This window comes from Dermacentor andersoni, chromosome 3 (genome assembly GCF_023375885.2).
Source record: "Dermacentor andersoni chromosome 3, qqDerAnde1_hic_scaffold, whole genome shotgun sequence".
NCBI classification, from domain to species: domain Eukaryota; kingdom Metazoa; phylum Arthropoda; class Arachnida; order Ixodida; family Ixodidae; genus Dermacentor; species Dermacentor andersoni.
This window is the reverse complement of record NC_092816.1, coordinates 177,920,816-177,933,861: the sequence shown is the minus strand read 5'-3', so window position 1 is coordinate 177,933,861 and position 13,046 is coordinate 177,920,816. Positions and strand designations below refer to the sequence as shown.

Sequence of the window (13,046 nt, the reverse complement as noted above, 5' to 3'; positions counted from 1 at the left end):
GTCGCGAAGCTTTGGGCGAAAAGCGGTTCTGTACGAATTGTCACCGACATCAGCAAGGGGGGTTATGGGGGCAGCGATTGAAGCGCGACTACGTTTGGAGGGAACAAACATAAAATTCCTGGTGAATTTTATATATTCGTGACGAGTTAAGAAAATACAAGTTTATTCCATTTTATTATTATTAATAAATGCATTTATTTTCAGCACCCATCGTTAGAGGGGGCGTTGACACCACTATCACTCGCAATGCAATGCACGTCTTGAAATGAGCAGAAAGGCGCGCTCGTAAAGTTCACCTGTTGAAATACGCCCCCCTCACAGTTTGTGCTTTCTTGCTTGTCGAAGTTTGTTTGAATTTGGTGACGCGGGTAGCTTCATCGCTTCTTAATCTGTTCAGTCAAAAGCAGTGAGTTACGACCACCAGATAATTGTGTAGTTGTTTTCGTGCGACTGCGCCGGCCGGCAGGCTTGGCGTCCGACGGTAGGACCAGCACTCTACACCTAAAGCTTTCGTCGGCCTCCAAAGAGAGTATGTTCTGTGCAGGGGTGCGATTTCTACAACCGTACGGCTGGCTTCTCCTGCATCGCTTTCCGCGCTGAAAGCTCGAAACGCCCATCAAGTCGAATGGCGGGGCATTTGAATATATAGCTCTAAAGGCAGGCCAACAAAACAAATTTCGCGCCTTCAAAAACAAGATGACGTCACTTCTGCTTTTAACGGATATGGCGTCACATTATTTTTTCTTCCGCCGGAAGTGCTCCCACCACATACAGATGGCGCTAAGCCCCATGAACCGCCGATGGACCGCCATGTTTTGAACGTATGGGCTCCTATGGAAGCTTCGCTACCAGGTATATTTACCTTGTTTCCACAGTGGTATTGTGCTGCTGTGAAGCGTGTGTTCAGTGAACAAGGTCGGCTGCATCGTGACTGGCGACCAGGAAGCGGAAGGGTGTTCTTTATCTTATTGGCAGCGCTCAGCCAGCAGCATGCATTTTCGCCGTCACCCGACGGGTGCCGACCTTGTTCACTCAACGCACAGCACGATACCACTGCGCAAGCGTACCGTCAAGTGGCTTTTTCCATATTTCGCGGGCTTTCTTTAGAATCCGCAAAAAAAGGACTACGTGAGACGTATCGCAAAGGAAACAACTCGATCGGTGGTTTCTGAATGCGCTCTACAAATCTGCGTATCATACTTGGGGTCATCAGTCAATGATTAAAAAGTTCGGCAATTGAACTTAATTAGTGAGTTAGGGGGAGAACATAAATTACCTGATTTACTATAGGCTGTTGCGAACAGCATGCGTTTGGTTCAATTCGCTTGGGACGCGCCTTTCACTTTTAAATTGTTGGCTCAAGTTATGTGGGACACCCTGTATATGAAATAAAATTTGATGTAGCCTAGCCAGACTTCTACGAAACATGGCGTAAAATTACCTTGAAATATTTAACCATTTAGGCCATTTCAACTAACATGGCTTGATTAGATTTCTGAGGAATCGATTCCTGCATAGTGGCGCTCTGCACGTCATTGAACACTCTGCGACTAGTTCCCCAATTCAATCACAGCTCAGCACGGTGTATGAAGTTGCTGTAGATGATAATTTAATCTGAACCTGTCCGACTCCGTAGTCGAATTATTGTTACCACTGTCACATTTGATTCTCCGGACACTATCTTACAATATTTCTGATTTTTGAGAACCGATGTGTTTCCTCAGTTCCTTTATGCTTTTATTTTATACTGACACCTCTTGAATTGGTCACTATCATTCACCACCTTCGCGCGTTTTAGCTTTCCTGTGACGTTCAGCATTAGCCTATGTGCGCTTAGACGTTATCGCTTGGAAGTGACTCATGCTGACTTCTCAGCTTTCCTAAAAAAATGACAACTATTCCACTATGTGAAGATGGAATAACAGCGAAAGCTGACGGCGGTCAAAGCTCTCAAACGAAAACAAAGTCCTTTTGCTGCAATTCCATCTTCACAGAGTGGAATGACTGTCATTTCATTACGAATTGCAGAAACGTTCTTCATCGGTGGTCGTTTCGCGCCAGCGCCCCATGCATTCTGGTTGCTGTTCCCCCGGCGCTCCTCGTACGCATGTTGCTCTTCGGGTGTACGAACTCTACGTGTCCCCATCGATAACGCAGCAGTTTTTAGCGCCGATACCTCTCCAGCTTATATACTCCGCTAACCTTAAACGTCCCGCTATTTTTCACGGCGAGCCTTCTAATCTGTTCCGCATTTTGACATCTTCGCCGCCGCACTGCAACCGTACGTAATCACACACGAAGCAAACAATGAAACCCATTGTGTGAAATTGCTATAAATCGCTAAGTCCGTTTCTGATGCCGCACGCCAAAAAAACTACGCAAGGTTAGTCATATACAGCTTTATCTCTAAAAATACGTTTTGCTCTTTGCTTGTGGACTTCAAAATTACTGAAACTGGTCAGCATTATACTCTCACAATGATAGACTGTCACGACAAAAGCACAATTCTTTTGCTTTGCTTGCATCAGCCACATTATCCAGCCTTATCTCCATTATTACGTGTACGTCTGAATCTGCAAGTATTTCCTAATATTGTCTTTTATTTTCACGCGTTGCAGGCCTGTACCGGGACATCTGGGGCTCATATGATGGCCTTTTCTATTTCATGGCAAGCACCCTGGTGGTTCAATCTGTTTTGTTCGCTGTACTCTCAGCAACTGACTATCGGAAGTCCAGGAAGCTTAAAATAGCAAGATAGATATTTATATATATTAGTGGAACAGATTTTATTGAAACCTTCTCGCCTCCGTGTCACTGAACGTTCTGAAACTCTACACATGAAACAGAACTCTTGTTGCGCGTCGCTAGCACAAAGAGTTATAGGCACAAAACTATATGCCTGACAACGTCGGAGACAGAAAAACCATATTTCAGGTATAATCTAGCCCTTGCACATCACAATCGACAATGGTAAGTGTAGACACACGTCTGCATCAGATTATTTAACATACTGGCTAAGGCGTATACTTAGCCCGAGGGCGCGGGATCAAATCCCGGCCGCGGCGGCAGCATTTCAGTGGGGGTTCTACGAAAACCATGAGCCAACGTGAGAAGTCAGAAACTGATCCATTTTCTTTTGCACTCTCAACTTCCTCTTCTTTTCTCGCAGTCCTAACCTGCGCCTGTTTATTCTTCGTTTTCTACATCGCCCGCCCGAAACAGTTGTAGGCCAACTTGAGTTTTTAGAGTTTCTGCGCTGGTCTCCGCACGAACCTGCTATCCTGCGTCTTGATTCCACAGGCCAGGGCTGCGGTGTCTTGATCGAGAAAACCTTCTTCCAGCCATCCAAGGGACCAAATACATCTTGAAATGTCGTCCTAATGGACGAGAAATACGCCAGCCAATTTTGCGTAGGTGTTGGAACCCGATGGTCATCGATGCGTGAACGCAGCTAGAGCAGATACGTTTTTCTGCACAGTATCCATAGTGGTCAAGCAGTTTCAGACGGTAGCTCAACTCCGTCGTCAAATCGTTCGTTGTTACTTGCGCGTACTCAGAAAGCAGCCGTTCAAGCAGAGCTGGGGCGTGGTGCCAGCTTTTCGAACATGCGACAACAGTCCCTGATGGAGCGCAAGCTCTTGTTTGCCGTGTTGTCTTATATGGTGCGATTCAAAATTGCACACGGCCCTGTGTGGCGTCATATAACGCTCTCTAAGAAAAAATTGTTCACGGCAATAAAATGAGTTCCTTTTCTGCTCCTGGGCCATTGTCGTTCGTCTGCGTCAGTTCACCTGAACGGCTGTTTTATTGCAGCTGCCGGTGGACGGCGACAAAATTTTATGCTAGCGATATCTCGGCAGCAGCTTTCATCCCCATAACCGAAGGCAACTGAGCGTGTTTTCTTTTTCTTAAGAACGAGAAGCATTACTGTGCCAAATTGTACACTGAAGGACGTAGACCCAAAAATGACGTGTTTTCGCAAAACTTAAGCATGAACAAAGTAGCGGTCGGCCTAAAGCTCTTTTCGTTATAACATAAGCGATATGTGTGCGTAAATGTAAAAAAACGGCGGCCTTGTGGTCTGGCTCTTGGGTCCTCTAACGTAAAGCTATTTCTTTACATCTATATATGTACTCTCCTGACATCAAATTCAGGTAACCGCAGACGCAAATATCGAGTGGCGACTGACAGTGTTGCTTCAGCAACCCAATGAAACGCATTCAAAGTTTATAAGACGCTTGTGTTTGCTGTCATATCAAATAGCATGACCTACGTTGATAGGCTTTTCATATTCAATTGGCTGCCAAGAGGTGAGAAGCGCGCACAAATGGAGAGAGTTCTGGTGGGTCCCATCTAGCGCAGTAAAAGTGGATAACGAGGGGCCCTATAACGTAAAACAATTCCAAAATGTTTTTATTCCAATCTTCTGACGTCAAATTTCCGCAACCGCCGACGCAAGCATCAGGCGGTCACCTGCAAAGTTGCCTGAACAAACCAATGAAACGCTCTCATCGTTCATAGGAGGTTACCATTGTTTGCTTGAAAACGAATAACTTTCCCTACACTGAGCGGCGTGTCCTATCTAATTCGCTGACAAGAGGCGAAGAGCAAGCTCAGGTGTAGATGGATTCGATGGGGCCGAGCCACTGCACTGAAAAACAATAACCGGATGAAGAGGGTGGTGGCGGCGCCTGCGACTGGTCCGCTTTCCCTTACGTAGCTTGCGGTAGCTGGTCAAAAATCGCGGCGGCATACAACGGAAGCTAAATAATGACGCTAAAACGGATCCTCATTAAATAAGAGTTGGCAGAACGAGGTCGTAAACGTGCCCAAAGTGCTCAAAAACGTTACACGGCCAGCCAAATGTTTTCTTATATACAAATAAACCCATGCTCTCCCGCAGGTGCAAGTAGCCTGTGCCTGAGTGATCGGCGGCAGCCACCTTTTATTCGTCTCGGAACGGGGCAGCCTGCGGCTATTAAAAAGACAATTCAGTTTTGTTCGGCATATTAATGCATCGTTAACGCGTACACGTCACTTTGACGCGGTGAGTTCTTGCGGTTTTGTGACGTCGCGTGACAGGTAGTTGAAGTGGGTGCAGCCCGAAAGCTTTTTACCAATAGCCGTGGGCTAATGGCGAAAAGGCGTCGGATCCAAAACAACTATTTTTCTTTTGTTCGGTAAAATCATGCATAATCAGTGTGTACCGTCATATCAAGTGGGGTGCTATCGCGGTTTCCGTGACGTCGCGTGACAGAAAGGTGAAGTGGGCGTGGTCCAAAAAAGTTTTCGCTCAATCGCAGAGAGCTGATTTCAAAATTGGAATAGAAAAGTTTGGAATAGTTTTACGTTACAGCACCCCAGATTACGAAGGTGCTGCTAGCGTCTGTGATTGGTCCGCTTCTGTTCGATTAGCTTACGGTGGCCAGTCAAAAATTGCGGCAGAGTGCAACGAAAGGTTTAAAATCACGTTAAACTCATTTCTCAACGAAGAATAGTTGGCTGAGCTATGTCTTATACGTGCCCAATTGGTTCAACGACATTATACTGCCACCATAAAATGTTTATTACACGCAGCGAAATCCATACACCTTGGCAGCCCTAAGTAGCCAGTGCCAAAGCTATTGGTAGGCAGCCATTATTTTTTATTCCTTGCGGAGCGCAGTAGACTCCGGCTATTGCGAATACTGCCATTATTGTTCGGCAAACTCATGCATCTTTAGGACTTTGGCATCATTTTGACGCGGCGAATATTCACGGTTTTGTCCCTTCGCGTTACAGAAAGGCGAAGTGGGTGCGTCTCTGTAAGGCTGCAAAATTTTGACCAGCAGCGTATGGCTAATGGCGAAGAAATGCGTAAAATTGTAAACTGCTATTTTTCCTGGTCATGTATAATCGGCATGTATACGTCACGCCTGATAAGGTGTTTCGGCGGTTTTCGTGATACTACGTGACAGACAGGCGAAATGGGGGTAGCCAGTAAACTTTTTAACCAATCCTGAAGGGCTAGTCGCAGAAATGGAATAGATTCAAAAACATACTAGGTTTTACGTGCCAAAATCACGATCTGATTATTCGACACGCCGTGCGCGGTCTCCGTAAATTTGGACCACCCGAGGTTCTTTAACATACTCCTAAATTTAAGTACACGGGCGTTTTCGGATTTCGCGCCCATCGAAATGCGGCCGCATTGCCTGGGATTTGATCCCGTGGCCTCGTTCTTAGCCCCCCAATACCATAGCCACTAAGTAACTATGGCGGGTAGAAATGGAATAGATAAAAATCGGAATAGGTTCACGTTACAGCCACCCTATTTGTCCGGTTTCAAGGCCTAACTCAACATGAGCTTGTTGCTTTAGAACATCCGGACTCCACCGGTGACGACAACTGAATCATGACGACAGAACGACCGTCATATGACCATGACAGTATGGCGGCCACGGGATGACGACGACGACGGCATGGATAATAGGATGGTACTAAAATACCGACAAAGTCGTGAAGACGATGCCTTTACAACAATGGGATGACAATGCTGGCATGGCGATGCTGGCATGACGACGATGGAATGAGCCCTCCCCCCCCCCCCCCCCCCGCCCTCGTGTGCCCCACCAGTTGCGTGCTCAAAAAAAAAAGAAACACAGAGTATAGATGTTGTGTATACACTTTTGTATCCGAACAAATATTGCTTTCACTCATACAGAAGTGTCAGTTGTCATAAAGAAGTTCCGTCGAGTTAGTTAGCTCGAACAGGGCTCGGCCCACAGGCGTTCGGGTGATAGTCTCCACCCTCGAGGCTCTGTTATAGTCATTGGCCGGCGAAACAGTAATCGAGGGATCAAAAAATTCGTATCTGTTCCTCAAGGTCTCGATGCGGAGCGTGGTGGTGGTTATAGCTTGCTGCCGTCGAGGCCACACTCCCGCTGCAATAAGCAGCACAAGGACGACGACGCCCAGAAACAGCAGCACAACGTAGGCGGCGCACACCTGGAGGAATGTCGCTCTTGTCGGACCGCCACGTCTCTTGGACGATCGGTAGGGCTCGTGCGCCGCGGTTACAGCACTGGACGTCAGAGATTCACTGCTCCCTTCCATCGTGATGTGGTGGCCACTGGGTAGCAGGCCAACCTGTCTATCTCCGATGATATCCGCCGATGTCGCCAGAGAAGATCCAATTGGACATCCCTGGGGAAAACAGAAAGCTTTCACGATACGTGCTGGCACTTGCGCCGTATGCTAGTCAGTAACGCAACCCTGCAGGCCAGCACCGCGCGTACATTGCAGCATTCGAAACCTAGGCATCGTTTCTGAGATCAGCGTGGCTGTGTTTCGATTACAAAGCGTGCGCTACAAAACGTTAAAGTTGTGTTCCGTCATGCCCAGCAACGCTGTAAGAACGTTACCTGTCCTCTCGCGCAATAACGTAACGTAGTGTAACGCTTTGAAACAAAGGCCGTAAATTGTATATTTGAAGACAAACCTTCATTGCGCCCTATGTTGTCTGCACGGTCACACTATCTTGAGAAACTGGGGTGCTATAACATAAAGCTGTTCCAGACTTTTCTATTCCAATTCTGCAATCAGCCCTCCAGGATTGGCCAAAATTTTTCGGACCACCCCACTTCGCCTCTGTCACGCGACTCAACGAAAATGCCGAAAACGTCCCATTTGATATTATATGCGCACATTTATTATGCGTGAATATACCAAACGAAAGAAGCATATTTATATCTGATTCGACGCCTTTCTCGCCATTAGCCCTGTGCTATTGACCAAGCGTTTTTGGGCAGCGCTCATTTCGCCTGTCTGTCACGCGACATCATAAAACTGCGATAACTCAGCGCATCAAAGTGATGTGTACCCGTTAAAAGCGCACTAATGTGCCGAACAAAACTGAATTTTTTTTCTGAATAGCCGGGCAGTGCCCCGTTCCAACAGGAATAGAAGATGGTTGCCCGCCGATCGCTCTGGCACTTACAAGTCGGAGCTACCGGGGAACATGGATTTATTTGCGTATAATAAGCATTCTTCGTGGCAGTATAGCGTTGTCGAGACCTTTCGGTATGTATGCGGCATTGCTCTGCCAACTATATTTTGCTGAGTATCCATTTTTGCGGCATCCTTAACCTTCCGTTACACGCAGCCGCGATTTTTGACCAGCCACCGCAAGTTAAGCTAGGGAAAAAATGACCAATTGCAGACGCCGGCACCACCCTTCTCATCCGGTTATTGAATTCACTGTGCTGGCAGCCCCGTCCAAACCCTCAGCCTGCTCCCCGCCTCGTATCAGCAAATTAGATAAGAAAAACTGCTGAGTGTAGATAATGCTATTAGCTTTGAAAGCAAAATAAGTGACCTCTCCTATAAACGCTGACCGCGTTTTATTGGCCTTTTCGAACAACGCGGCGGGTTACTGCCCGATGCTTGCGTCAGTGGTTACCCAAATTTGACGTCAGAAGATTGGAATAAAAACAAACTGGAATAGCTTTATGTTATAGGGCCCCTGGAACTGTTCTAACGTGCGTGATGAAATCACTTTTCCCTCGCCTCCAAGTCTGTAGCATGGATGCCTTCATGAGCTGTGTGGAAGAGTAGGCTGATACTTAATCCTGCCTTTGCCTGAGACATCACTTATAGGTTTCACCATAGAAGTGTCATAGTGAGTAAAATGTGACCAACGTTGACCTAAACTTGATGTGTCGGCAGGAGTGTTGAACATTGCAGCATTTTCACCATATCGGGCTTGAAGACATGGAGTGATGATCCCGTAGGCGATAAGTTGTCGCCCTACATTGGGCGAAAAATAAAATACCCAGTCAATGTGTACAACAGATACGTAGGCCAACGTTGGTCCATCGGTTCTGCTTCGCGGTGCCACAGTTGACGCAAATCCCGATCTGAACTATTACACCTGCCAGCCCAGATCGCATGCCAAATATCGTCTCGATTTTAGCGGTCTTGTGATCTAAATAAAAGTTAGAGTGGGCTCCTATTGCTACCACGTTTATTTGTCTTCGTATTGCTGTCTTCCTTCCAACCGGCTGTTAGATCCACCATCAAAACGCCACAGTCGTCACGACCTGTAGTGCTCCGTCACCACAGTAGTCGAATAAAACAACCCAAACAGCCACCCGCTCCAATGATTCAGTTGCTATGGCATTCTGCTGCTATCCACGACGGCACGTGCATCTGGTAGGGCCGGAAGCAAAAAATGCTCGTACACTTTGTTAAAAGCTTGATGCACAGATCGATTCCACAGACTTGCGATGATTATCAGCCCCTGTTTCCAAGGAAACAACAATTACGGCTGTTATTGCTTTAAAAAAATTATGGTGTTTTAAGTGCGAAAACCACTATCTGATTATGAGGCACGCCGTAGTGGGGGACTCCTGAATAATGTGGAGGACCTGGGTTTCTTTAACGTGCACCTAAATCTAACTACACGAGTGTTTTCGGATTTCGTCCCCATCTAAATGCGGCCGCCATGGCCGGGATTGGATCCCGTGAACTCGTGCTTAGTAGCCCAACACCTAGCCACTAAGCAAGCACGGTGGGTCCCTGCAAGTATTTTAGCGTTCACTAGAGCCGTGTGGTTAATGCACCACGTAGGTATCGTAAATGCTGCTTAGCTTTAGCTAGGTAACTATCTTGCTTATTATGTGAGCCATAATGTAAGAGGTGTGGCCACATTGCTCCCCTGGTTGAGCATCTTGTACTATCTTTAATGTGAGACCCTTTCATGCAAAAGAAAATTAAGGTTTCGCCATTGCAGCAAGGCACGCACCCCATGCTTTTCTTCATCTTCATCTGCAGTGATAGTACACGGCCACCAGGCAGCACAGCGTAATAGCAAAGCATGCTGCACTAAGGACACAGGACGTCCCTTTGCTTGGTACACCAGTATAATATAAATGCGTAACCTGCCAAGGTTCATTTATCATGCCATAGACTTGTTAATTTACACCCGTAAAATTAGGCTGTAAATTGGAAGAACTGGGGTGTTCCAAGACTGTTTGCTCGTGGAACACCCTTTTTTTGGAAGAAAACCGTACCAAGGGTATTTCAACGGTGGGAAATCCTAAACACCCCGATTACACCTATAAGAGTGCGAAAATTTAAGAGTGTAGTGCCGATAAAGCTTTTGGAGTACACACACGACGTTTCACGTAACCCGTGTGGTTTTGTCCTTGACACAGGCTACTGGTTTTTTTTTTTAGTCATAAAAAAGAAACGTGTGACAGCTCAGCAAGAAGCACTCTTCGTGAAAGAGTCGGCAGCGATGTTTTAGTGTCTTCAAGCAGGAGCTTGCAATGACTGCGCATCATTCCTTGATCTCTTTAATTTGTAGCAAACGTGGCAACTTCCGCGACACATTTGCAGGATAACATACGGTAACGTTTATAAGTAACATTGGCAACCATTGATTTCCTCTATTCTGCGGCGTTACACCAAGCGACATGTCTCGCATTGCAAAGCGTAAAGCATTTTCTTGCATAGCGCTATTTCTACTATAGAAATAGGGGGCAGTTTTTTGTACCCACACATGTAAACAATATTTTACTCACTTGCGCTAACGCTCATATTTCAGTGAATAGTTTAGGCACCAGCAACTTTCGCAGGGAAAAATTACCTGGCCTGAAAAGTCGCTGAAAAGATGCTGCCCAGATGCCTGCGCGAGTGCCGGCGCCATGACGTAGCCGAGCGTTTCTCCGGGAGGATAATATGCGGGAAATGATGCTCCGGCTGCATCGGACGATGGCACCAGATTCCACGGAAGCCGCGTCTCAGTCGTGGACGCCGTTGGCTGGTACTCAAGTGCAGTCAGGTAAGCCATGGGCGGCGATTTCTCCATGGAGGCTTGGACGCTTGTCCCTGTTTTTGTGTTGAACCACTGGTTCACATCCAAACTCTGTGTTTCTGTGGCCGCCATTTCACTTCTTCTTGTTCTTCAGCCCAAGCAATGGCGCTCACCCACTACTGGGGACTGCCTCAGAACGAGACTCAAATTTTCATGTATGAAATATTGTCTTAACCACATTAAAACAGAACATTAATATATGGCTGCACATATATTTACAAGCCAGCGATGAAAATTGCAGAAATTACAAGAATCTGAAGATGATTATGTAATTTTAGAATACTCTTGCGGATGTGCGCAACGGATGCGTTTGAAGGTTAAATATGACACTCCTTTAGTGTCCCGGATACAAGCGTGCCCGAGGTCGAAGCTAAGAAAAAATGTCCCGAGAGAGGATGAGTGGCGAATCACCAGTATACTCAGCCTCGATATTTCGAGGATAACACAACTGAAACAGCTACCCGCGGCTTCCATCGACCCACATGCATCAGCATGTGTGCCGTTCTTTAAGCCCACGCGGTTGAGCCAAGGCGAATTGAAAAAATAAAATAAAAGGACATGTCCTGCCCTCAGCCCGACACCACTATCAGGGCCGCTATTTTGTAGCGATGCCTTATGCCTTATTCTATGCTATTCTTATCATCCACCACACACGGCCGCCTGATCCCGTTGATAATGTGGGCAGACCGTCGCTCTGACCAGTGGCCAAGCGCGAAAAGCCTCAAAAAGCATAGAATCGGAAAAGGCATCGCTACAACATACCGGCCCAGTTTGTCTGTAGCCATTCCCTTAGTCAAGACCATTTTAACAAAGATAGCTCGACACGGACATGCCGCAAGGCAAAAAAGAGTACACCCAATGAGAACAAAACCCATATGACAAGGAATAAGCATGTCACCTATGACGGAAGATAGCGTGAAAGCATACGTTGACAATCGCTTTAGACGCCTCTGATATTATTATAGGAGGCCATAGTAGTCTTCTGCCTGAATGAAGTCACTCTACGACAGTTCGAACGAAAGGTTAACAATCACACGGCATTATTATTTTAATACAAATCTGCCCAAACTCGTAACCTCAAGACGAAAAACTTGTGGACGATGCTCAAGCTAACTTACGAGTGCCAATTAGGGAAACGGCGACAGTAGAAACTTGTGATAGCACTGGCGCCTGTTTCACTACGCATCTCTCACAGAAAGTTGCCAATACGAAGGCATGGCATTTGACTTTCAAAATGAGGAAACTGTAGGTACATGCCATATCTTCGGCAGGAGCAGAAAAGGTACGAAAAGGTACGCAGCATATATGCCGAAACCAAAAATAAAAGGAACACTTGCTTATGCGGAAATTAGCGACGTCAAAAATTTCAGATCCTTGCAGTTGCGTCAGTTTTGAAATTCCAATAAGCAAATGATTAGATTATTCGATGGTGTTTCATATTTCAAAGCAGCGCGAAAGACATCCCTTCTCACCCATCGATGTGTTTGCATTTTTTTTATGATAAGAAATCTGATGCGAGCCACAGTGTCTAACACGAATAACGTGGAGAGAAAGAGCACCTCCAGAAAACGCCACTTCTTTTCCTCTTACGCGCCTTGACTAGCCGCCGTGCAACTACAACATGCCTGATTTTTCTCCCTGAACGAGATACATGCTTAACACCTGATATTCCACCAGGTAATCACGCGAGTAGCCTGTGTCCGCGCTGGACAGGACAGGTTTTAAAAGTGCTGGCGTGGGCCGGAGCTAACGCAGCGCCGGAGTGTTGACTATAGCTACGAGATGCTACAACTACAAAAATACCAGAAAAATATTTCAACGGTCTGAAAGTTGCTATAATGTGGCTTCGTTTGTGTCAATCTTCTCGCAGCCGAATTAGTATTATGTTCACGCAGCCTGTCACTCCTGTTGCAAGAAATAGTTCATCTGTTGTTCCTTCCGTCCAATGTAGAAAGTACCGCTGCCAATGGTAGGTGGCTCAAACAGCAGCGAAGTCTGCATGAGCAACAAGCAAACGACTCGAGAAATCTCAACGAAAGACGGAAAGTGTTTACGTAATGACTCTGATAACGAAACCAGTCCCGTTTGCTATACCGAGAATACAGGTATCTTAAGAGGAAGCTTTAGCTCGGGTGCTCCTATCTAAATACATGTAAAAGGAGAATTCGTTTTTCTTGGCAACCACTGC

The 13,046-nt window shown here is 46.4% G+C and overlaps 1 protein-coding gene across 1 annotated transcript; it reads right to left on the bottom strand.

The window, feature by feature from the left end:
• Positions 1 to 6,439: 6,439 nt before the first annotated feature.
• LOC129382960 (uncharacterized) lies at positions 6,440 to 11,597 on the bottom strand. Its single transcript, XM_055067168.2, has 2 exons — positions 10,631 to 11,597; positions 6,440 to 7,185 (listed from the first exon to the last, which is right to left on the bottom strand). The coding sequence occupies exons 1-2, from the start codon at positions 10,928 to 10,930 to the stop codon at positions 6,709 to 6,711; spliced, it is 777 nt and encodes a 258-aa protein (XP_054923143.1). The 5' UTR covers positions 10,931 to 11,597; the 3' UTR covers positions 6,440 to 6,708.
• Between the last annotated feature and the right edge of the window lie 1,449 nt (positions 11,598 to 13,046).

Excerpts from the sequence above, each read along its gene's own strand:
- LOC129382960 (XM_055067168.2), bottom strand. The coding sequence starts at position 10,930 with ATGGCGGCCACAGAAACACAGAGTTTGGATGTGAACCAGTGGTTCAAC. Across the intron at positions 7,186-10,630 it reads TCAGCGACTTTTCAGGCCAG|GGATGTCCAATTGGATCTTC; the intron begins GTAATTTTTCCC and ends TGTTTTCCCCAG.